Source organism: Hippocampus comes, unplaced genomic scaffold, assembly GCF_001891065.2.
Source record: "Hippocampus comes isolate QL1 unplaced genomic scaffold, H_comes_QL1_v1.1 scaffold199, whole genome shotgun sequence".
NCBI lineage: Eukaryota > Metazoa > Chordata > Actinopteri > Syngnathiformes > Syngnathidae > Hippocampus > Hippocampus comes.
In genome coordinates this window covers 684,169-708,224 of record NW_017805372.1, presented here as the reverse complement: position 1 = coordinate 708,224, position 24,056 = coordinate 684,169, and the positions used below count along the sequence as shown (strand labels likewise).

The 24,056-nt window shown below is 42.8% G+C and overlaps 4 protein-coding genes and 1 long non-coding RNA gene across 8 annotated transcripts; 1 reads left to right on the top strand and 4 right to left on the bottom strand.

Moving 5' to 3' along the window:
- Positions 1-77: 77 nt before the first annotated feature.
- On the bottom strand, positions 78-3,459 carry ambp (alpha-1-microglobulin/bikunin precursor). 2 transcript variants are annotated; one of them, XM_019872047.1, is made up of 10 exons: positions 3,266-3,459; positions 2,846-2,988; positions 2,107-2,177; positions 1,717-1,833; positions 1,542-1,643; positions 1,244-1,295; positions 812-906; positions 574-741; positions 305-472; positions 78-228 (listed from the first exon to the last, which is right to left on the bottom strand). In XM_019872047.1, the coding sequence occupies exons 1-10, from the start codon at positions 3,380-3,382 to the stop codon at positions 200-202; spliced, it is 1,062 nt and encodes a 353-aa protein (XP_019727606.1). In that variant the 5' UTR covers positions 3,383-3,459; the 3' UTR covers positions 78-199. The 2 variants fall into 2 exon arrangements, with proteins under 2 accessions (XP_019727606.1, XP_019727607.1); XM_019872048.1 differs by having other exon boundaries at positions 812-902; positions 1,246-1,295.
- Positions 3,460-5,487: 2,028 nt separating this feature from the next.
- ptgdsa (prostaglandin D2 synthase a) lies at positions 5,488-8,296 on the bottom strand. The gene is made up of 7 exons (XM_019872049.1): positions 8,107-8,296; positions 6,559-6,698; positions 6,345-6,421; positions 6,064-6,174; positions 5,862-5,963; positions 5,697-5,725; positions 5,488-5,608 (listed from the first exon to the last, which is right to left on the bottom strand). The coding sequence occupies exons 1-6, from the start codon at positions 8,200-8,202 to the stop codon at positions 5,697-5,699; spliced, it is 555 nt and encodes a 184-aa protein (XP_019727608.1). The 5' UTR covers positions 8,203-8,296; the 3' UTR covers positions 5,488-5,608.
- Positions 8,297-12,035: 3,739 nt separating this feature from the next.
- slc27a4 (solute carrier family 27 member 4) lies at positions 12,036-20,840 on the bottom strand. 2 transcript variants are annotated; one of them, XM_019871982.1, is made up of 15 exons: positions 20,172-20,840; positions 18,499-18,660; positions 16,899-17,109; positions 16,632-16,815; positions 16,086-16,244; positions 15,341-15,410; positions 15,118-15,209; positions 14,652-14,761; positions 14,348-14,557; positions 14,144-14,270; positions 13,913-14,050; positions 13,680-13,844; positions 13,353-13,499; positions 12,894-13,080; positions 12,036-12,776 (listed from the first exon to the last, which is right to left on the bottom strand). In XM_019871982.1, the coding sequence occupies exons 2-14, from the start codon at positions 18,657-18,659 to the stop codon at positions 12,923-12,925; spliced, it is 1,932 nt and encodes a 643-aa protein (XP_019727541.1). In that variant the 5' UTR covers position 18,660; positions 20,172-20,840; the 3' UTR covers positions 12,036-12,776; positions 12,894-12,922. The 2 variants fall into 2 exon arrangements, with proteins under 2 accessions (XP_019727541.1, XP_019727539.1); XM_019871980.1 differs by having other exon boundaries at positions 12,036-13,080.
- LOC109517075 (uncharacterized) lies at positions 19,065-23,163 on the top strand. Its single transcript, XR_002168470.1, has 2 exons — positions 19,065-19,965; positions 23,004-23,163. It is a non-coding gene; the product is annotated as an uncharacterized LOC109517075 (long non-coding RNA).
- On the bottom strand, positions 21,273-23,802 carry swi5 (SWI5 homologous recombination repair protein). 2 transcript variants are annotated; one of them, XM_019871990.1, is made up of 5 exons: positions 23,619-23,802; positions 23,234-23,282; positions 23,044-23,132; positions 22,802-22,896; positions 21,273-21,528 (listed from the first exon to the last, which is right to left on the bottom strand). In XM_019871990.1, the coding sequence occupies exons 1-5, from the start codon at positions 23,720-23,722 to the stop codon at positions 21,464-21,466; spliced, it is 402 nt and encodes a 133-aa protein (XP_019727549.1). In that variant the 5' UTR covers positions 23,723-23,802; the 3' UTR covers positions 21,273-21,463. The 2 variants fall into 2 exon arrangements, with proteins under 2 accessions (XP_019727549.1, XP_019727548.1); XM_019871989.1 differs by having other exon boundaries at positions 23,044-23,147; positions 23,619-23,800.
- Between the last annotated feature and the right edge of the window lie 254 nt (positions 23,803-24,056).

The window sequence follows — 24,056 nt, the reverse complement described above, 5'->3', positions numbered from 1 at the left end:
CGTTTAAACGCGGAAGGATTAAATGCCCTTTTAAAAATCCAAGTTTTGCTGAAGATAGGCTCAAGGAAGAAAAGAAATTGCTGAGACAGATTCAACATTTTATTGGTAAAATGCTCTGGCATGCTAATATAATTATATTTCCAACATGAAACATCCAGTCAGTAATTGGTATTTTGACTGTGAGCGCTGGGATGTTCCCTCACTCTTCTTCTTCCAGGATTTTTGGAGCTGTTGAAGGGGGGGGGGGTGTAAGAATATCAAATGAAACGTGCTACAAGGTGGCTTTTTATACGACGCGGCTCACCTTTTACGCCGCAGTACTCTTCGCACTCGGCCTTGCTGTAGAACTTGTTGCCGTTGGTCTGGCAGAAGCCCACTTTGTAAGGCACGCATTCGCCAAGGGTGGAAGAGAAGGACCAGATGAGGGGCTCGCCCGTGCACGCCACAGGGGACAGGGGGAGACGACACACAGCTGTAAGGGAGGAAACACACGGCATCATATCAATACTTGAAATAATAATTAAATTTAAAAAAAAAACCTCAGTTCTGTATACATCACTTGTGTATGCTCACCCTCAGTGCGACACCTCTGCAGACACTCCCTCTCAGTCTTGAAGTTGTTCTTGTTGCCCAGACAGCCTCCGTATCTGAACATCTGGCAGCTCATGGCGCTGGAGTTGTAGAAGTAATGCTGGTGTATGCCGAAACACGGCCCCGGTTCCGGCCCTAGATTGCACGCCTCTGAGGGGACGACAAAAATTTTGACCCTCTGAAGACTCGATTTTTTTTTTTTTTTTTTTGCAGCTCTTACCCGATCCGTTGAACGTGAGCATGTTATCACCAGAACCGTCCAATTCCATTTCTGCCAGAGCCACAGTTGGTAATACATCCCTCCTCATCCTCTGTGTCACAGGCATATACAATATTAACACATTTTAATGCTGTCATCGCTTTTCGTAGCCCGTAAGTAAGACCACTATAGGCAAGACAAAAAAGTAGTCATGGATTTTTCAGCCAGTGTGGTGGACGATGTTGCCCCTATTAGATGTGTGGACTGGGATGAAGGGTTGTCGGGAAAGCTCTCAAAATACCACAACAAGAAAGAAACAAAGCAACTTCATGACAACTTTTGCACCGCTTGTGCTAGTCGGTCAACTTTTTTTTCTGCAAGGATCACATAAAGCCACATCTGATTAAAATTTGCTGTTGACCAGAGTTCATTTTTATAATTATCACTTTGCTTACTTCAAAAACAGTTGCCGGTTCTTCGACCTGCTCTTCAGGTTCACAGTTACCTGCAAAAAAAAAAAAAAAAAATTAAGTCAGAAAAAAACAAAACAAGCGTCCCGGCTGACTTGATGTGAGGCTAAAAATATCAAGTCATGCATTACATCATCTGGATTTGGCCTTAATTTGTTCATATGCTTCACGTTACCCTAATACCTGCCGTCTTCTGCAAATTTATTTGGGGACATAATCGTTCAAACAAACATTTGCTGGAGAAACTGCTATTTGGAAAGCATCATTGCCGTGTGCTGTACCTTTGTTCTGTTTGATGATAATGGTGTCATCACTCATCCCTTGCTCTCTGACCAGCCTTTTAAAGTCATCCAGCACCGTGTCCCTCACGTCCATGGTCCTACCTGTGGGAGGTTTGCAACAACCCGACTGAGGATAAGCAAACAAGGTGATGTTGCACAACGAGCGTCCACATACTGTAAAGCTTCACTGAGATGCTGCTCTGGCCCGGTGACCTCTCCTTGACCGATATCATCAGGGCGTATTCCTCGTAGTTAGTGTGCACCACGTAGGCGTCTACTTCAGTGCCCCACTCTGCAGGGAAAATGGAACGTTGTGCTGTGTTTGTCATTTGGGCCAGTGAGAACAAGAGCAGGCTCACTCCATTTGTGTGTTACGTTGTTCAGATCATGAATAAAGGTCTCAATAAAAACGGAGTTAAAATGTACCAAAATCATTGAGGAATAAATGCTTCATATTTTATTGCAACCATGAAAATTTAAATCACCCTCCGGCAAGATTAACAAAAATCGAGTTTGCCCACTCTACTTCTCAATGTGCTTTGAATGACTAGAAAAAAAAACCTACTCGTAAAATGAAAACGTCCTGGTGTTGTCGTCAGATGATAGTCTCCACTTTTCTGCTTACAGGTCCCATCTCTGAACACACGCGTGCAAAAATCAAAAATCATACGATGCACAATACCAGGTCCCATCTCTGAACACACGCGTGCAAAAATCATACGATGCACAATCGAGCACATACAGGATGCATGAAAGGTGGTTCAGAAAGAGAGTAGTTAGCGCCAAATCAGTAAATTATTTTTCCAAATAAAGTTTGAGAATTTTGCTGTTTACAGCATTAAAATTAAAAACTTTGTGAAACATGGTTTTGATTAGTCAACATTATTAAATTACTGACTCTGTCTATCTATCCAGCTAGCTAGTTGGTTAGCTGGCTAGCTAGCTAGTGCTCTTCTTCTATTGTATATGCCGTTTTTATTGTTTTTAATTAGCTCGAAAAAGTCATTTCTAATTACACTTGTGTTTGGTTGTAGACCTTGTGTCAGTAATGTATCCAAAGTCTGTTCGATACAGTGTGTATTGTATGCTAGTGTTTTAAATGCGAATAAAGTGTAATCAAACAAAAACATTAGCATGTAGCGCAAATTATCTTGTGTGTCGACTGGATTGATCACAAAACGTGTTCTGACTCTGTGCATTGTGAATGATGGCGGATGTTGTTGAAGTGTTTGTACGGCATCAAACCACATTGTGCACAAAGCTGATTCTCGGTTACTTGTCTGTGATATACAATATGTACTGACTTGAGAACAGTTCTGATCATCTCCAGTTTATCGTCGGCGGCTCCTCTCTGCAGCACCAGCTTGCCGATTGCAGAGTCCATTCTGTGGTGGTCGATATTTGGGCATGTCTTTGCCACAGCGACATCATGCCAAGTCCCTAAAAACTGGTATGGAAATATTTTAATTTTTTGTGGCAGGAATCCAATATAGTAGGAGCAATACAAATGTCAGCCCAGTACAATACTTCTTACTACTGAGCAAAAATAAATAAATAAATAAAAACGATGAGGTTCAATTCAGTCACATATCATATAGATTCAAAAAAAACAACAAAAAAAAATCTGCGTCATCACCTCCACTAGTTCAAGCCTCCACTTTTGTTGTTGGAATTATTCACTTTTAAGTAAAAGGAACAACCCTGAAGAAAGAAGTACCACTCACCCTGGTTAAGTCGAAATTCTCCTGTGTAGGATATGTAGGTTCTGGGAGAACAAGCGCCTGGCTGGCCCAGATGCATGCCAGGATAAGCACAGAGGCCAGAAACGCAACTTTCCGCATGATCGCAGTCTTTCAACGCTTTCGTCTCTGTGAGGACCGATGCTCGGAAGTCTCAGCATAAAGGCCACCGGGGGCATCGACCCGTGTTATATGTGTGCCTCGAGAGACCTAAACAAACAAGTGAAAGGAGCAAAGTTCTGTGACTCATCTCCTGATGGACTTCAGAATTTTGGCAAAGTTGAGAAATCAATTCATGAGTATTTAAGGGCTTAATGACTAACTTGTCCAAACTTTTGACAAGTGCCACCGCAAAAGTGAATCAGCTCTTGACTTCAAGCGATGCTTAACCCTGTGAGGCTCAAATTAAGTTTTTGTAACAGGAAAAATCTGATATTTGGGGAAAATTATCTGATCGGGTAGTAGTATACAATTCAGACTTTTTTTTTCTTTAGCAAAAGCTTAACAATAAATTTTCATCCCCTACATCAAACAATATTGAGATATAATACCAATAATACTATATCGACGCCTCAAATCCTAATTGTGAAGGCCAGGTCTGAAGGTCACTTCTTGGTGTGGTAGTCCAAGAAAGAATTTTTGTTCTTTGTAAAGCACAAAAGTACTTTGCACTTCACACAGGCCATTTGTGTGTAGCCATTCATGCACACTCTGCATCGTCCACGTTTATCAGCATGGATGGGAAAATGATCGAATCAGTCTAGCCTGACCTCAACTGAAGGGGTTGTTTTTAGTTCCGGGCCATTCTTCATAACTGCATACAGGTTTGATTGGTCAGAAATAAATTCAAACACGGATTCATCCATGAACTGATCAAAATACCACTTTGGACTTGGTATTTCATCTGGTGGAGGTGAGAATGCAGGTCCTTGGAATGAAGGGTCTATGTCAGCTACTGGGGGTTTCCTCGGCCTCCAAGAAAAAACTTTGTTTCATGGAGCTGGGCCAGGCTGAGGTCCATCATCATCTGGGACCCCAGTGTCATTGTCTGCATGTACGTTCTGCATGTACGTTGTAAATTTCAACATCGAGTTTGTTTAGATTAGGTCAGGGGCGTCACACTCAGGTCCTAGAGGGCCGCTGTCCTGTATGTTTTCCAAGTCTCCCTGTTGCAACACACATGATTCAAATGAACAGGTTCAATGTCAGGCTTCCGCAGAGCTTGCTGATGATTTGATCATTTCGGCTGACCCAAGGGGAAAACCCAGAGGAGATAAAATCTACAAATTGGCATATAATGTATCTCTATACTGTCATGATTCGTCTTATACAGTATTGGTTTCAAAATAACGGTGATTGGTAGTAATATTTCCATGAAATGGATGCCGAGAAAATCCTATCATGTGTACCCAAAAAGGAAGGCATGTTGAAAGTGAGAAAACTCGCCATCTAGTGAGCTATTGGGGAAACTGTTTGTTGCTCATGCACAACGAAGGTCTGCACTGTTACTTTTGAGTAAAAAAAGGCTCGTAAAATATGAATGTGGATTAATTAGAGGATTAGCATTTAGTTGTCGCAAATCTGCAACACCCGAGAGGGGCAGATGTTGCAGGTGTTACATGTTTTTTTCATGTAATAAAGCACATGGAAAAAAAGTAGACGCCTGGTCATCAAAAATATGAGAACGTTATTCCTGAAAAGGACATTTAATATTAATTCAAGCCTCAATATTATTTGAACATTAACACATACTTTGATATCGGAATTAAAAAAATAAATAATTACGTCAAATATGTTGTACATAATTGTATAGCTTCCGGTCATACTTCATAACTAGCATTCCACTGTTGTGTTGAATCTAATTCCAAGGCAACACAAAAGCTCTGTTCTACATTACATCGTTGTTGTTTTTGTGATTTGCGACTTGTTCTGACGCAATTCAAGGCCTTTTCAATTCCAGATTCGCGACCGTCGCGGTTGGATTTTGGAGATAAACTCTGCCTCCTTGTGGTTATTTAAAAGATCTCCACGTGATTCAGCTCACCACTTCCTCTTTTAAAATCGTGCATACATCTTTTTTTTTTTTTTAAATACAAAACATCTATTTTCCTCCACTTACTTGGTGTGAGGGTCACAGGACAGCATCTTAAAAACACAAAGTGGTCCTCACAAAACAGGAAAACAAGAACTACACACAGTTTGGAGGATATTGTTGTCACTTGTAAATCATTTATTTGTAGAAATGTGAAACAGGAGAGACAGGAGTTGAGAGCAAATGATGGCAGGTAAAAAGGCCAACTGAATACATGGAAGAAGCGACAGGGGGACCTGCGGAATGTAAGACATCGGCGTGAAGAGGTGCCGGATATGCTACAAATCCTCACGGGTTTAAATATTTGATTATGATTGAACTCACTTATCCAGATGGCGACGGAGGGCAGTTGTCTGTTGGACAGAAAAGAACGCAATGATAAATGTAGTAAATGTAATCCATATTTCCATAATCCAAAAATGCATCAAAGCCAAAGAAAAAGCCAATCATAAATTAATATATACAAATACAAACTATTCCATTTCGTACCTGCTGGCGGTGGGGTGAGAATGGCTTCCCTTGGAAACCCTCGAGACAGAGCAAAGGCTTTGAACTTCTGAATGACTTCCACTCTCACCCTCGGAGTGCGACCTACAAGCAAATGCACGTCTCAATGCGATGCTGCGGGACACAACGCGTTCACAACGTGCGCTTGTTTGTTGCTTGCGCACGTGTGCGTCGTCGGCCTCACCATAGAGGGCCACCTGGGTGTACTCTCTGTGAAACACTTTGTGTTTGAGCACTAATGCATATTCATTGTAGTTTGTCTCGACGACAGTGATGTCCTTCACCATGTTGTGACCTAAGCATAGACAGGGGACCGGAAAACAATCAGAGAAAACAATGCAAAAAAGTCATTTGTATGTATTTGGAGCTGTAATGTTATGTCAATGATGTCATTGAGCGGATTAAAAAAATCTGCAGGAAATGCAAAATATTGGCCCTATGAAAGTGATTAGTCAGGTGACTTACGTGTACTGAAGTAGGTGAACTGTCCTGGAATGTTTGTCTTCTCATAATAGTACATTTTACTGCGACACCCTGCAGGTCTAGTACACACGCACACACACGTACTGCATAAAAACCATGTTATCAAATGATCGCTGTCCACAAAAAAAAGCATCATCAGTCTTCCGTCCAATTTTTCTCTTCTCTCGCACAGACAATAGAGTCGACAGACACTCACGTGGCGTCCCACATCGTGAGGTTAACGTTGCCGCTTGCCTGCGCCGTGACGACACCCAGGGAGACCCTCAGTTTGTCTCTGTACTGAACAAAGCTCGGTGAGTCGTATGCCAGGCCCACGCGGTACCACCTACCTGCAAACTAAACACACGCATACGCCATGGAGTCATTTGCTGCCGGTAAAAGAACACAAAACAGTGCAGTAAAAGTACTCTATAAAGGTCATTTGAGGACAACACCAAATAATCAATAGGTTCACACTATTTGTCTGTTGTCAAATCTTTTAAGATAGCACTCAAGGTCATTGAAGGTATCAGCAGAGTTTTCGTCAGCATCAGCTTGCCAGCTAAAATTAGCAACTCGTTAAACAAATGTCAGCAAACCACATTAACAACATGAAAAACCACTTGAGCAAAACGCCACACAAACTCATCAAACTGCTTCAAGCTTCAGTCAACTCCTACTAATCAAACTTCATTAACATGCTAAGCAAAAATCATCAAACAACATAACAGGCTAAACATATCCTACTTAAGTTAATTAGCATGTTAGCTAGCTAGCTATTTTGAAGTTAGTTAACTTGTTAATTGGATTTTCACCAAGGGTAGTGGGCTCTTTGCAACAAGTTTTGACCAAAAATTGTATTGATGATGTCACACAATAATTTTTTTTTCTAACAGGAGAAACTTTCTCCAGGACCCAAAATCAGTTTTCTAATTTTTTGCTGCGCTTTACTCAGTTTGTAAGGCCATTCCCAACTAGCTACGTTGCATTTTGAAGGAAATATTTTTGGGGGAAATTAAACACTTGCCTCTTTAGTCAGTGTGGAAGAAGTAAGAACTTCATTAGAAATGTAAAATCAAAGGAAAATTCTCATGTACCAAATATGCATGCAGTACAGTAGCAATACACTGTAACTATTTAAGCGCACTTACCTCAATAGCTTTCTAGAGCTAGTTATGAGCTTGTTGGTATAATTTTTATTTTTGGTCTTGATTTTTATTTTCTTATTTATTTGACAAATTCCTGGCAATAATTGTATGCAAAACAAATGGCCACAAAATGATTTTTAAGATGAGCTATTAAAGTGAGTCAATTTGAAATAATTTCCTGTTTAAAAAAAAATGATGGAAATTAAAACATGTTATTTTGTACAGCTCATTGATTCATCAACAGATTCATCACTTATTAATTGTGCGTTAAAGCCATAAACCATTAGTGACCGTATCAGCATTTGTATGCTCCTTTTCCGTTAAACATGCGGTACTTAAAGACATTTAAACATGAGACAACTCAAATTTAAATGCTTTTAGAACACTTAGGAAGTTTGCTATACATTTTTTGTAGCACATTAGCTAGTTAAATTAAAGTTAGTTTGTTAAAAAACAAAAACAAAAACAGCCCGTTTGTCTAGGTGTAGCAATAACGACGATAATGTTCAAGTAAATGCTTAAAGTTTGGTTTTAGGAAACACAAGGAACGCTTGTAAAGTCAATGAAATGGTGAATGGACGAAGATAAACGAAAAAAAAACACAAAGCTGAACGTACCCTCTGTAAGTTGAAATCCCTCTGCGGCTTCACATCACTGTGCGCCATTGATGTATACAACATCACCATGACAACAGCCACCTCGGCGGTCCTCATGGTGGCGTGGACGGGGGCCGAAATAAACGATAGACGTGCAAAAAGTCAAGCGAGCGTATTGTTGTCCAAGTGGACTTGAAGACTGCCTGCAGCGATATTTGTTTATTCCGGACGATCCACCCACCGAGTGGTCAACCAATCACGGCTGAGCAGCAGCAGAGAGCAGGAAACGGGGGCCAAGAGTTGGAGGAGCCAAAACAAGCGTCTGGCTCTGATAAATTCAGTGGAGGAAGGGGCGGTTTAATATATCATAGCTTAGTGGTTTGGAGCATCAGCTGAGGTTCATGTGGGGACCTCACAAGCACAGACGCTTTGGTTTCATGAGATTTTGGGTCACGCAGCTAATTTCTTTTCTATTCTATCATGTTTGCATCTCACAAAAGAGTGGTATTTGAACAGGGGTGTGCAGACTTTTTATATGAATGATCAAAGGCTCTGATGGGCCTAAGCGTGATGCTGTTAATTGAAATGGGAGAAAGGAATGAATATTACTCCCTCACATGGTACAGTTCACAAACTATAGCCCATGTCAACAATTTAAATAGTTTTTATTCGTTTTTCAACACAGCTTTTCTCGTTCGCTTGAAATCCACATATGCAACATTGTGGTGGATCAGAGGACATCAGTGTGTATGTCAGACACACAGCACACCTCACACACCTCCCCTCTTTTATATTCCACACACTCTGCATGAGCCAAGAGCTGCCACCTGCGCAGGGACATGATACTACAAAACAAAAATAAGCTTTAAAGCACTCGTGTACAAACTTTTTTTTTCCTTTTCTAGCGTCGCTTCATGTTGTCGGGGGGTGGAAGAGAAAGGAAAAAGTGCAAGAATCAGGTTGGGACGTGTTGATTAGAGTCATGAGGGGGGAAAGGAGACGCAACAGTGCTACATAAAAACATTAGGATATACAGTACAGTAGTTCAAAATGTATATTGTGAATTTCGTTGGAAGTCTTGCAGATTGTATTAAGTTTTAAAGCATGTCAACTTATTATGTGTGTCACATGGTAATAGTAACAAAGTAAAACACAAAGGGTGAATATGTTTCAGATGAATAATTTCAAAGGCCAATAGAAAGACAGTAGAGGGATATTTCCGATAAATTATCATTGTTCGCTGTATTCATATTCACTCATGGCATCACAATGAAACACATTCTGATTAAAAAAAAAAAAAAAAAATCATTGCTTGAATACAAATAGTTTGGTCTCTGGAGTGTCTCCATCCCCTACCTAATATCAAATTAAACAGGATGTGTGCATGTATATGGTTGAAATGGGCACTGGATTTCTGAAAAATTCCTTTCACAGTAAATTGGTTGTTCATGATTTAAACAAAACAAATCCATATTCATTAATTGAATGAGGAAAGACAGAACTGCCCCAGCCTCCCCAAAACAGTGCAATTTCAACCAGAAGGTGACAAGTGGTTATCAATTGCACTGTAATTCATGATCTTGAAATCTCAAATGCTTCATATGCCTCTTTTCAAGATTGTACTTATGTGAAAACAACACCCCATTTTGGCCAATAAGTCTCGAAATGTAAACACGCTCATTCCCTTTCACCACAGGCGTCGGCTGGTTTTAAACACGGACACATAAGGGTCACCATACACTCTTCTAAAAGCGTATCACGTATATTTTAACGTGAGACCATTTCAGAAATCTGAAACAAATAGTGGTGTTATGTTTTGCAGCAGATTGTCTTCCATTTCGGCATGAACTCCTCCCACCTTTAAACTCATAAAAAAAATAATCAGACATTTCAAAGGTTTCACACGCAACATGGAAAATACACAAACATTGATGGAACAATCAAAATATAATTAACAGTTGCTCAGAAATAATAATTTAAGATCATTAAAAAAAAAAGTGAACATGGCAACCATTCATTTAAGTGTGCTGCTCTTGTGAGGCTGTTGAGTCACGCGCCCCCTCAGTGATCAGTTGACTCTTGGAAGCATCATTAACAGGCCTCAAGTGTTCCCATGAGATAACCAGGGGATGAACAGCTATGTTTTACAAGTGGGAGGTGAAACAGACCAAAACACATCAACCCCCCCCCCCAAAAAAAAATTCCAATATGTTCTTTGTGGCCCCACTCATCTAAACACAGCATTGTGATTAATATTGTGCATGTGGAGTACGAGTTAAAAATATAAATCAACCCGTTTTTATTCATCTCAGGGGACGGCCATTTTGTCGCTTGCCGTCAACTGAAAATGACATCACAGTGCCGAAGCCTGAGCATCTCTGATGTCATTTTGAGTTAACAGCAAGTGGCAAAATGGCTACCCCTTGACATGGCTAAAACCTGGTCCCACAAATACAATGCGGATCAGAATTCAGTGTTTGGACTAGTCAAGGCGCATAAAACATATTGTAAAAAAATCTATCTATCTATCTATTGATAGACATCTATAGACAGACAGATAGATAGATAGATCGGGTCAACTTCCCCTTTAAGGGTGCTTTCGCAACTACTAGTTGCACTCAGCTGATGGACCAACTTGGTGTTTCACCCAGTTGGGTTATTTGTGATACGCCTCAAAATGTACCACAACCAAACACATGAGATTGCTCTCTTCTCTTTTCATATGGTTGCAAGAATGTAAACAGAAAGAAGGTTGGCTGGACGGAGAAGTGAATGAAGCAGTGGTGAAAACACACAATTGAGGATTCGATCGGATCGGCGCAGCGTCGGATCCGACGTTTTGTTGGGTTCAAAACAAAAATTGTAATTTGGATATAGACATTTAGGGGACAGAGTCCAAACATGAGGGAGCAAATTTTTACAAGCTAGCCTAAAGCTTTGTCTGCAGCAACCTCATTTGGCATCAACTGCCGGCACAAGTCTCACAAATAAAAGCCAGAGCTCACGAGATTTCAATTTGAAGAGGAAGGGACGAAAACGGAATAAGGAAAACGACCTTGAGAACCACACTTCATATATTTGCTGTATTGTACGGGAGGTGAGTGGTCCAAGGCCTGTGAATCACAGTAAGGCACAGTGCCCTGCTAATGTTTGACATTGCTCATTGATGCCTTTACAAACTTTGATGCCAGACACTGAAAACAGAAAACAAAAAATAAAACAAACAATAAAAAGACCTTTGAAGTTTTGCAGGTCTCCCTACTCGAACCGGCCTTCTTTGGATCTTTTTCGGCTCACTTGAACGTGCTCATGACAAAAAAAACACATCTGTTTTCTTCACTGCATTGCCTGAGTCGGTTCTGCATAAAGAACGGCCACACTCAAAAGAAATAAAATTCTGAGGGATAAAACCCATCCTGTTTACGAGAATCCCCCATAAAGAACGGCCACACTCAAAAGAAATAAAATTCAGAGGAATAAAAACCCACACTGTTTACGAGAATTACAATGTCACAAGAAATGTGCTGGAATGTTACCGGTGTAAAGAAACAAGTTGCAATGTCACTTGAACAAGGTCATATTGATCCCAGAAATTAGCCGAGATGTGACAAGAACAGAATAAGAAGAAGTCGTAATGTTACGACAATTCAGTCGTATTGCTAATAGATTAACGGTGTTGCTCTCGTAGACAATATTATGCGAAAAAGGTGGTAATATTGCGGCGATGTCGCAATGTGAACAAATGTGCTTATTATTTTGAGAAAAACAGTCACATCGTTACAAGAAAAAAGTCAGAATGATATTCGGGTCATTTTGATTCATGTACATTTGTACTCGTAACATTGCAACATTAAAAAAACAAAAAAAAAACACAATGAACTTTTTTCTTGTAATTCCAACTTTGTTGTTGTGTTCTCAATAAAATTCTGATTTATTCCGATTTTTTTTTCTTTTCAGTGTGTCTGCGTGACTCCTTTGTGGCTACGAAACAAATCACGTGAATGTTCTTTCTGCAGCGCAATTCTGCAAAAATATAAAGCTTGAGAGATGTCAAAGAAAAATTCTATTTTCACAACTACGGCGAACATAAATAAATTCCATTTCCACTGAATATGTAAACAAACTTAACATTTGGTGCAACGTATTTGAATAGAAAGCTTTGATTCACATCAGCTCTTGCGGGGTGCTTTCCAAGTGACTGCTGTCCCGCTCGAGCGGGCCTTCGACGCATGAATTCTTTTCCACGTGTCGTCTCGTGTCGGCCAAGGTTGAAATGCACGCGGTGAGGTTGCAGAGGGAGTGCTTTGCCGCGGTTGGCTTACAGTGCCCTCGGAGCCTCTTCGCCAGACAAAATCCAAAGACAAAAACAAGAAAACAGACCGCTTCCTCTGGGTCACAATCCTTCTCAGCATCCTTCAAGACTTGTGTGGTTCTTTGTACTTTTTGGGCGGTCTCGGGGAGCTTCCAGCAAAAACAGGCTTTCATGATCCAGTGCAGACTCGATGTGGTTCTGATGGCTGGTTTCAAGATACCAGTGAGATCTGGTTACTGGGTTTATGATGCTGCGTGTGTGTGTGCGTGTGTGTTTTTATTATGTGTGTTAACTGAGGTAGCCTGAGGTGGTGCCAGGGAGACTTCAGCGAGGATGAAGGGAGCGCTGCTGCGTGTGCCGGGGCGATCCAAAAAGGGCTCTAGGGGGATGTGGGAATATGTGTGTGGCCATTTCATTTCCTGCAATTTTCCATCTTGATGACGCAAATACCTTGTCGTTTTTGTATCCGTTTGTGTGCGAGCGTGTGTATACATACACGTGGTGATGTCAAGGGAAGCTCCATGATCACAATTTATGTTTCCCTGAAAGTACGGAGCGGTACAACTCCTCGTCTAGTCGCACGTAGCGCCCTCTGCTGGAATCCAGGAAGTACAGTCTGTCTGACACCACCCGGGGGTCAAAGCCGTCTCGTCGAAGATCCGTCTTCTGGAACTTAAACGTTCCTGAGGGATGACAGAAAAACGCGTGAAAAATAATTCAAACAAATGAGAATCGACAAAAAAAATTTCAACATATAATCAAATTGAAATTTGGTATGGCTCGGTCTTCTCAAAGGTATTTTAGTTGAATTATTTTACTTTGTAGTTGAATAATATCGGCACGATATCCGAGTTTCGCTTCACTTCCATCAAAGAACGATTCTGCAATATTCTTGCTGACTGATGCGCGCTGGTTATACACTAGACGGTAATCTCCAACGAGAGAGCTCTTTTACCGGTCTTGTTGACTTCTGGAAGAAAGCGGAGAAAAACCGGCCTGGCGTATGGAGGAAGAGCCTTGTCCAGGTCCTTCACAAACTTCTCCAGGTCACAGGAGTGATTCGGATCGGCGATGGCGGCCATCCCGGCCTTCCCTTCCGCGCCTTCATACAGGGAAACACAGGAAGATTATTCCGGCCAACCATTGGGAGTCAACCGGATTATCTTTGAAATGGAGAAGACTTCATTTGGTTTATGATATTACTCTGATTTCATGTCCAGACATTTGGTACAACTGCGTCAGCTGCTAAATGCATTTTGATTTGAGTATTTCACATTTTTACCAGGAACGTCCACCCCGTAGACCACGACGTCTTTCATGTCCAGCAGCCTGCTGAGGGTCCCTTCCACCTCGGTGGTGGAGACGTTCTCTCCTTTCCAGCGGAACGTGTCTCCTGTCCTGTCCTTGAAGTACATGTGGCCGCACTCATCCATGATCAACACATCGCCTGGGGAGAAGAGGAAACGGCCATTTAGACAATCCCGTCGATATTTTATACACGCGATACACACTTACCAGATAGATAAGCACTGTCCCCCTTCTTAAAGACACTATGAGCAATCTTCTTGCTGGTTGCGGTTTGATTGACGTAACCATCAAATCTGCGTAGGGGGTCATTCTGAATGATCCTGCCCACCAGCTGACCAGGCTCGCCTAAACAGATGAACAGTTGGAAAGTGAGGACCTAGTGGACGAGTGGTCACCAGTATGGTTTCGTGCATGGAGAAATAATAAAAAGCCACTCACCGGGCTTACAAGGAATGCAGACGCCGTCGGGCCCTCGGATGAGCTCCATGGTCTCTTCATCGACCCTGACTAGTCGGATGGGGTAGATGAAGGGTAGAATTTGGCTGTTGAAGCCGCATGCGCCCACCTGGAGGAGATTGCGACACCAAATGGTGAGGAAAGTCATTTCGACGGAGCCAAAGGTACAAAAACGTGGCTCCCCACCTTGTTGTCAAAGTTCCCTAAGCTGCAGTTGCACTCAGTCGCGCCATAGAATTCGGCGATCTGTGGAATGTTGTAGCGCGTCATGAATTCCTCCCATATGGACTGACGCAGGCCGTTACCTAGCGCCATGCGCACACGATGCCGTTTTTCCATGTCCCGAACGGGCTGGTTGAGCAGGTAGCGGCATATCTCACCGATGTACTGCACAATCTGATGGACAAGGACGAGAGGAAAGCAACCGTAGCTTAACGGCGGCGACGTCAACGTGACGAAGACAAAACAAGTCGCTCGCGTGCTTGCTTACGGTGCAGTTGTACTTGGCGCAGTCGTCCCAGAAACGGGAGGCAGAGAATTTCTTTCTGATGACGACACTCATGCCGTGGATGATACACTGGCCCACACCCACAATGTTACCTGTCGACAACTTGGCATTATTAAATTAAAAGTAAAATGAACCACACTTGGGGCTCGATTTTAAGTACAAAGCGCACATGTGCACGGGCGTGTGAACCGCGTATCTTGATTTTCGTGCAGGTGAAGCGTGTTTAGGAATTCGACAGAACGCACTCCAGTGAGTGCATTTCTGCTTCCGCCATATCAACGATTATGTGCGCGTCTCCTACGCTGAATTGAAAGGGAATCAGAGGAGCCGTCTTCATTGGCTGGGAAGCAATTTGGCTGTGTTCACTCCCACAATGGCGCAAACCTCTCCTTCTGACAGCATTCATCTCCAACAATATCAAACGAAGCGTATACAGAGTCATGTTTACCTGCAGAGTGGTAGAGTGGAAGGCAGTCATACAAGACGTCATCTGGTGTCATCCTGAAGCCATAATACACCAGAGCGGCCATGCGGTAATACCTTTTGACCAGAAGAATGGGTGAGTCAAGTCAAAACTAGGTTTGTCGCATGACTCTTAACTGCATGACAGGCCACGTGAATCCATTGCTTTGGAGCTTACGGTCTTCGCAGCATGCTTGCTTGCTTCCTACCTGCTGTGCACGACAATGGCCGCTTTAGGCATCCCGGTGGTTCCTGACGTGTAGATGTAGAAGAGGCGATCTGGAAAACAAAGCAGTGGGATCACAAATACGGCCAATTTGATCTTTTGTCGAAAGGAGTCAGATAGGGTGTACATTTTTTTCAACGCATTTTTCACCCTTTTGCAACTAAAATGTGCCCCACTTTGATTCACACGCTACCTTAAACAAACTGACTGTGGTTTGTCGACAATCTGTCAATCACAAATGTGTGTATGCAACATAAAGACACTCTGATCAAGCCCTAAACTTATTGATCCGAATGACTCTTGCTTTTAAATCTGCCCAAACGACTTTTATTTACCAGGTATGAACACGGGCGAAGGTCAGTGGTTTTATTGCCACTGCAACTGCACCGTTGCCATCACTGATGACACGCGCAAAAATTACGTGAGCAGAGGGGGAGTAAATGACAAGTACATTGGGATTCTTTTATTCATGTCGTGTGGATATAAAAGACAATCAATGAGGTAGGCACAACAACCAATACACATTAAAGTTTTTTTTTTCTCTGCAAGTGTACCTTTTTCTACCCTTGGTGATAGATTGATGCTAATTGTTCGATGTTGCTGCTCCTGTTTTTCTCCCCGTTAAAAATGTATATGTTATTTAAGATTGTGCATATTTTCATGAACATTTTGTCAATAGAATTGCAATTGCCGTACGTGGAAGATTTCCCGTGGCGTGGCCTTCTTACCAGTGAAGCAGCGTTGCGGTCGACTGGGCAGATGCGAAGGGGCAGCGGCGAGCAGCGGCTCGAGGCACTCTGTACCCTGCGGTACCCGTTTGGGGTCCCATTCTCCGGAGCAAAACATCCGCACCGTCTTCCCCATTGAAACGTGGACCTCGGAGACAGCTGGAGGAAACAAGGCACGATTTATCACGTTTTTGAGAAACCACACCATGCGGTGCGATATAAAGCCCGGACGCATGACACTGAATGTTCGAAAAAGCAACCGATGATTGATTTTTTTCCAATTTCAAAAATAAGTTGGCCCCAACTGGCTCGAGCTTTCCTTTCTACTACCTTTTAAAAATACATACAACCATTAAGTAAAGAATAGGTTGAGGATTCGTGCTGACATCGGCGCCTTCTTCATTTTAACGTTGGGCAGTCACCCAAAAAGCACCATGAGGCAGTAAAAGACTCATTTATGAGCACGCTGCAATGTGGGGCTGCAGTTTTTCACCTCTAATATTACCCGCTGATGTTTCAAAGCAATGGAGAGCAAATGCTTCTTACCATCAGTCATCTCGGATCCAAAGACCACAGCTTTGGCATTGGAAATGGTGATGCAGTGCACCAAGGCCTCCAGTCTCAAATTGAAGTTGATGAGTGCCGCCTCCACGCCAACCTTGGCCATGCCAAGCCAGAGTCCCACATACTGGGACCTGTTCTCCATGAAAATGGCCACCACGTCGCCCTCCTGGGAGGGTGACGAAGCACAAAGCAGAGCGAGAGTCAAAACCGCCCGGGAGATTGCACAGACGATTTTTAGATTTGGTTTACTTTGAAGCCACGCTGGAGCAGCAGGTTGCCCACTTGGTTGGAGTACTCGTCCAACTGCCGGAAGGTCCACGTCTCGCCGGTGCCCTCAAAGATCAGCGCCGTTTTGTCCGCGTGACGACGCACCGTCTCGGCAAAGATGGCGGGAATGGTGTTCTTCTCCCGCAGGTGACGTTTGACGTTCATCTTGACTCGTAACAGCACTGATGCCGCGCTGGAAAAAAAAAAAGAAACAGCAAAAACTCATTGGCATCCGTGAGTACTGCTTTCACAGAGAAATGCGGGGGGGTTTTAGATGACCATAATACATCCTGCTGGACAACCTACAGATGTTCATATTATAAAAAGTACTGGAGAAAAAAAACGATGTAACTACTTCCTACTAGGATTAAAAAAAAAAAAAAATAGAAGCAGGCATTCATTCCTGTTTAATTTCGTTATTAAGGCCACACTGCTGTTATTTCGGGGCTTTTGGGGGGGATCTGTCTCCCGACAACTGAAAAGTAAAACTGTATTCGTGTGTCAAATCAGCCTGGACGTGAAAACAAAAATACACCATTGCGAAATGGTCAAACCACACCACTTCCAAATCTCTCTCTTTCAAACACAAAGGTCATCCGTTACCAACGATAGTGACGGTAATGACGCCTGCCATAAAAGGCGACAGCAGAGGAGAGACTCGGTCCGAGGAGCAAAATGGAATCATTGCACTTGATATTTCACGTACGGAGCAAAGGTGCAAAGAGTCAGATAATGGACGGAGTGCCGTTTATTTACTGCGACCATCAGCAAAAAACTCTTTAGCTATACCATGTGTGTAATATCTGCAACTTGAATAAGTAATACATTCAGCGTTATTTATCATGAGGGAGTTGCTCTATTTATTCATATAACATTTACTTCGATTTACACTGCCTGAGAGTGATGATAGTGATTTTAATGTTCTATTTTTATGCTATACTATGCCTCCCCCACTTTTTTTTTTTTTGAAACAATCTTTTACCCTGCCCTGCTGTAACACTTGACATTTCACTCCATGGATCAATAAAGGATAACCATATCTTATCTTATGTACACCACTGCTTTCTGCAAGCATAATAATAAATACCTCTCTGACAGTATCAGTCAAGACCGGGCATTACTTTGATACAACTCTTTTCCTGGATCCCGACATATTCTCCATATTATCGTCACGACTTTAACCCTTTCGTGCACTCTGTAATCTGATAACATGATCAAATGTCCACTGCAGTAAACGCTGTTCCTGAAAGGGTTAAAAAAAGGCATTTAATTCCTTCCGCTTAATTACAGCTGCTTAGTTCAGCCTTTCATCTTTCCCAAAGTGGCGTGATTGAAGACAACAGCGAATCCAGCTTTAGGGACGAATGCGTGGCTCTTTCTGCCAACTCCAACTGCCATTTTTCAGCAACCTGCTCTACCGCTGCGTTTTGAATTCATCTCTGTCCAGACTTTGGGCAGCCAATGACTAAAATGCAAATTCATATTCCTGCCTCGTGATGTTTTTTTTATCTCACACTCATAACACACATGAAAGGCACCCGCAAAATTCTTGAACACGTCACGGGACTTCTCCAAAACTTACTGCAAGTCTCTGCCGATTGTTTTGACAAAAATCCGTAGGAAGCGCCATCCTCCACTCCCCAAGTAGAAGATCAGGACGGCTGGCAGGACCTGGAACCAGGGCAGGCCCATCAACGGTCTCAAGACCAAGAGCAGGGCCGTGCAGCATGCCAAACGCAGCATCCTGAAACAACACGTCAAGGCTATGACAAGGATCTCGGGGCAAACAACCCGGGAGAAGAAAGGTTACATGAGAGATAAGACTGTTTATTGTAGTGCATCGGAGGAAAACACACACGCACACAGCCACATCCACATTCTAAAACAATGACTCGGCAAAGGCTGGTTTGAAATTTGACTCTCTAATTTTTGTGGGCAGAGGAAATATGCCTCGAAAGTCACACAATAATTTGAGGCAGAGGAAAAAGTGGAGCAGCTGCAGTAGCATGGAAAATAGAGATATCTACAAGATAGCATAGCAAATTCTTATTTTATATATCAGTTCTTCTCATATGATTAAGTTGACGAGAGGTCAGACTACACAACTTTTTTTTGGGTGTTCATGACTGTCAGATGACCATACATGACGTCATCATCAATTCGTTCTTGGCCACACTACAAGTATGCCAAAGATCAGACACCGCCAATAATAATGATCATTTTATTATAATTATTGAAATCACGGCAAGGCATGAGATGTGACAATGTTGGACCGCAAAGTTCCAGCTGTTACATACATAGTATATGTTGTCATTTTAAGTGGTGAATCTCCACCCTGTTATGATAGAGTAGAGGCAAGGCTGCCGTGACCACAATTCCACCACCGGTTCCTCTTTCTGGATGGTCCATTTTCGCACAACAGTCATATTTTCCCCAGCGTTTCCCTTCTGTTCACGCCCCCTCTCCTCATCGTTTGCAAAGTTTCCTAGTTACAGTTTTGTTGGAGCTCATCTACTGCTCATTGGGGTGGCAAAACTTTAGGTGGGGATGGTAGCTGTCTCCCCTTGCCACCCTGTAAAACTGCCTATGCTCCTTATTGGAGGTCACGGGTGTGTCGTGACAGCTGCCAAGGTGTCCGGTGACACCTCGGGATGAAGTTAAGATTTCATGATGCAGTCATGCAACAATAGAAAAGACGCAGCGGCTGATCTGTTATCTTGCGTAGTGGAAGGGTGCATTCTTATGATATTAGTCAGAGAGCGAGAGAGACTGCACAGAAAAGCACTCTTCCTTCCCCCTTCCTTCTAAAACACATTAAGCGTTCGATGTGCGTCGTGAGGTAAGCAGAGTTTCCGACTGGCTGCTGGTTCACCCGGAAATTTAAAAGGCGCGTAGCATCGTATTGAGGTTGTGGGGATGGCATCGTGTGCCATGTGCGCTTTGACACAGGGCCTCGAGAGACCGAGTGAACGGGGAGTGCCAGCCTGGAGGTGGTGCCATGCGCAATTTAAACGCAACGGGTACGGTTGGGTGGATGCTTGAAGCTGAGGTGCGTTTTTAAAACCGCGAAAAGATACGGCGGATGTGCCGTTCGCTGGCCGAGCTGCGTGAAGCGGCCGAATGAGATCACTGTCAAATGGATTTAGCGCACCGATCGCTCACAAGGTTGCCAGAGGACAAGCACACGGTCATCATCAGCGTCAAACCTTTTGTTAGACGCACGCGTACACACGCAGAAAAAAAAACGCCTCTCACCTGGCCCGCTCACAGCATGTAACGTGCAAAAGAAGAAATCCCAGACGTGAAGATCCTTGATCGGCTTACAGGCCAGCCTGCTGGTCGTCTCCTCTCCGCCTCGCACACGGCCGTTTCGGCTCGGCTTGATCGCGGCGCTAAGAGACGCACGGTGACGGATACGCGTAACGGGGATCGCCTTCCCTTCTTGTCGTTGTTAATACCAGAGCGCCTCCACTGCGTCTGGCCGGGCTGAGCGTCTCGACTTTGACCCGGCGACCATCATCCGTCCATTATGCCGATTCGCGATATGATTTCTAGCTTCATTGTGACTGATGAAGCGGTAATTCAAATGACCTTATCGTTTTCTCAGCAAGCGCCCGCCCACCGCCGGCAGTTTGCATGAGCGCAGGGGGAATATGCGGTGATTGACAGGGACGGCGACCAATCGAGGCCTTGTATTTATACAACGTCACAACTGGGAGGGGAGGTAGATTGACGGGAAGGAAAATGCGGCGCCGCCTGCCGCCGCCCGCTGCTGCTACTTCTGTTCGTCGACACACAACATTTTGTACCCGGTAGTGGAAAAGGCCTCGATGCGGAACTGTGACGAGATTTCACAAGCACTGTCAACTGCGCATGCGTTCGAACCCCTGCGCTCACCAATGCGCATGTGTGGACTCCGAATTTAAAAGAAAATTCTCTTTCCTTAAAATTCTTCTTGAGGGTTATTGACCAACAATGGAACAAGTTCAACATTCGTTATTATGAATATTAATCAACATTTAATTTAATATCGTTTACCATTTCCATAACTTCAATACAGCATAATGAAAAGTGTCACTTATGGCAGGCACTGTCAACTCTCCATTTAACACCCCCCCCCGCCCCCCGACACTGACAGCAGTGCAAAGGCGACTGGCAATAGCATGCGGCTGTTTTTGTCAGCTATGCACATTTCTTGTTACTGTGAACTGAAACTATAATTTGTGTATTTGTTTTGCTATTTTATTGCTCAATTCAGTGTGCACACGCGCAGGAAAACGAAATACTGAAAAGTGTGTTCAGTCAAACAAACAAACAAAAAAAAGAATATATAGATATTACTTTGTGCAATTTCTATAGAAGAACTGTCAACCGAAAGCGACTGAATTGTGTGATGCTGTTAATTGAATATTCTAACAAATGGTCAGTCAGTGTAAAACCTGTAAGAAGCAATGCTTTAACACGTTTAAAATAATATTTTTTTCTCAAATAATAAACATGGCAGAGAAGTAACCGTTCAAACATTTTCAAAAGAGTTATTTATACTGTCAGTCCTCCAGTTCCAGACCAAAGTGGCTGTAGAGGTCTCGTGTGGTGGTCCCGCGTAGAGCAGCTGCAGGAAACAAAGAAGGAGGAGGAGTTAAACCTGCCTTAGACTCATGGCAGGGTTGCCCCCCCCCCCACCCCCTCCTTCAAACACTCTTGTCTTCTTTTTAAAACAAACTACAAAACACTAAGCAGGCCGATGTCTCGGCTGTTCAACAACCCGATGGCTTTCAACAACTATTTGGTGCTCGACAATGCTCCTGAAAACTTGTCCATGTCCAATTTTGTTTTGACAATTGAGAGCAAATGAAACAACATACCCAGGTATGCTTGATTTAGATCAATTTCAATATGGTCCTTTATACTTTGACAACAATCAGGCAATCTAATTAAAGTGATGGACACGTTATAAATTCCATTCATCCATTTCAAACCAAATTTAATTTGTGCCACAAGATTTTCTGTTCTTATGAACGATATTAATCAACAGGCTAATCTCCAATACAAAGTAAAAGGAATGGGTACGGATCGCTAACTCCAGTTTGAGATATCTACAATTTGATTCTGACTAGTCATAATTCCAGTTTAAGATAACTTGAATTCAAAACACCTCCATGTCCCTTTAGAGACCAATCAGAATCCAAATGTAGCTATCTCAAACGGGTATTACAGTTCACTACTATTCTGTTGCAGATATCGTTAATTCACTGGCATTGAACCCCAGGGGTTGGGTGAATCAGCTTCAAGGGTTCAAGAGATGTACAAAGTGGTGGCTGACAGATGAACACGGCACGAGACAAAGTGACAGTTGTCCCCGGCGAGTACGACAGAGCATCTCCTCACATCACCATTCTCTCGCTACACACTGCCCAACCATGTCCGCCCCCAGACTGACGCCGTGTGGCGCGTCAAACTTCGTGGCCAAGCGCGGGTTCTTTGTGAAAGCGTGTGTTGAAAATGAGCGAGCGAGGTCAGAAGGGAGGAGGTTTCTGGGTGTTTGAATGTGTGTAAATGATGAACAGAGATGGTGATTGTGCCCATGTGTCGTAAATGACGGCCATTGTGCTGGAGGGGAAGTACTACCTCTGTTTACAAAGGAGTCATTCCTGATGTGACTAGATTGTACTGCGCTGTGGGAGAAACAAGCTTTTGGAAAATAAATACTGTAATGTGTCATGATAGACATGGGAAATAAATAAATGTGTGAAATTGAAAATAGAACAAGCGGAGAGGTCACCTTGACATGTGTTTATGCGCAAAAGTGGCTCAAAAGTCTCCCACCATGATACACACTAGTTGTGATTCATCCAAACTTGACTGTAAATGATCATTCTTCTTACCTAGTCTGCCCAGGAGAGACTGTCCAATGTCCTTGATGTCATTGTACTCATGAAGCATATCAATATGACAGTCCAGCTCTCCCACTTTGTATCCCCTGGAGAAACACAACTTTATTTTATCCAGAATGAAGACTTGAAAATGGATTTCATGATCTTACCTTTCCCTTGAAATAAATACTGAAATAAGCTGCTTGCATTCCAGGCTCACTCCATTTTAGAGGAACAAAAGCAGCTGTACTCACTGGAACTCCAGCTGTGCAATCTCAGCATCCAGCTGCATTCTCCTCCTCTCCAGCTCCGCCACCTCTTCTTCAGGACACACTTTAGAAGGCTTGTTTATTTGACCCTGTGATGCAAAAAAATAAATAAATAAAACAAAAACAAAAAACATCATATTGGAGATATGTGTTTGGATTTGAAGTGGGTACTTACTGGTGATTTGAAGTTGGAGTTTACTTTCTTCAACTTTGATAGTGGAGTTCTATAAGGACAATGATTTTTAGGGAGGGCATAATTAAGACTGGTGATTAAAATACGGTGAAAATAAATGACAAGTAATCGTCTTGGTAAAATAATGAATGCATATCCAAGCATTCGTCCATCTATTTTCCAGAGTGCTTGGCTTAGGGTCGCTGGTATGGTGGAACTACACTTAGCGGAAAAAAAAAGTTTCACGACTATTACATATTGTCTCAGAAAATACAATACAGTATATTGAGATAATGTGTCAATGATTCAGCTTAGAAAATAAAATGGCAGTCTTTGAAATGTAGGGGTAGGTTGAGTTAAACATCAAGCGAAAGTCAATAAAATAGACCTTTTCAACGGTGCTCTTTCTAGACCAGTCCCTTCTGCTGTCGAAATTAGGCTAGTTGATTTATTTTGTTCCCGGATATCTTCAGACGATTGCTGTGAATTCATATTTGCACTGACGTTATGATAGGTTTTTTTTGGTGACGATTGAAATGATACGAACAGGAAGTTGTTGTCACACTGAAAGTGATTGGTTGTGGAAAAGTAAGAGGCGGTGCTTTGGTGACAAGAAACTACGGTGGCCGATAAAAGGAAAAGTTTATATTTGACAAGCAACTACGGTGGCCGATAAAAGGAAAAGTTTATGTTATTGAAATGAAACCGAGTCGCCGATGTAATCTTTATACACTCACCTGACTTATGAGCGAGCAACGTGGGGTCGGTACCCACTCAGTGACAATGTGGATGTGGGTGTGAATGGTTATTCGTCTCTATATGACCA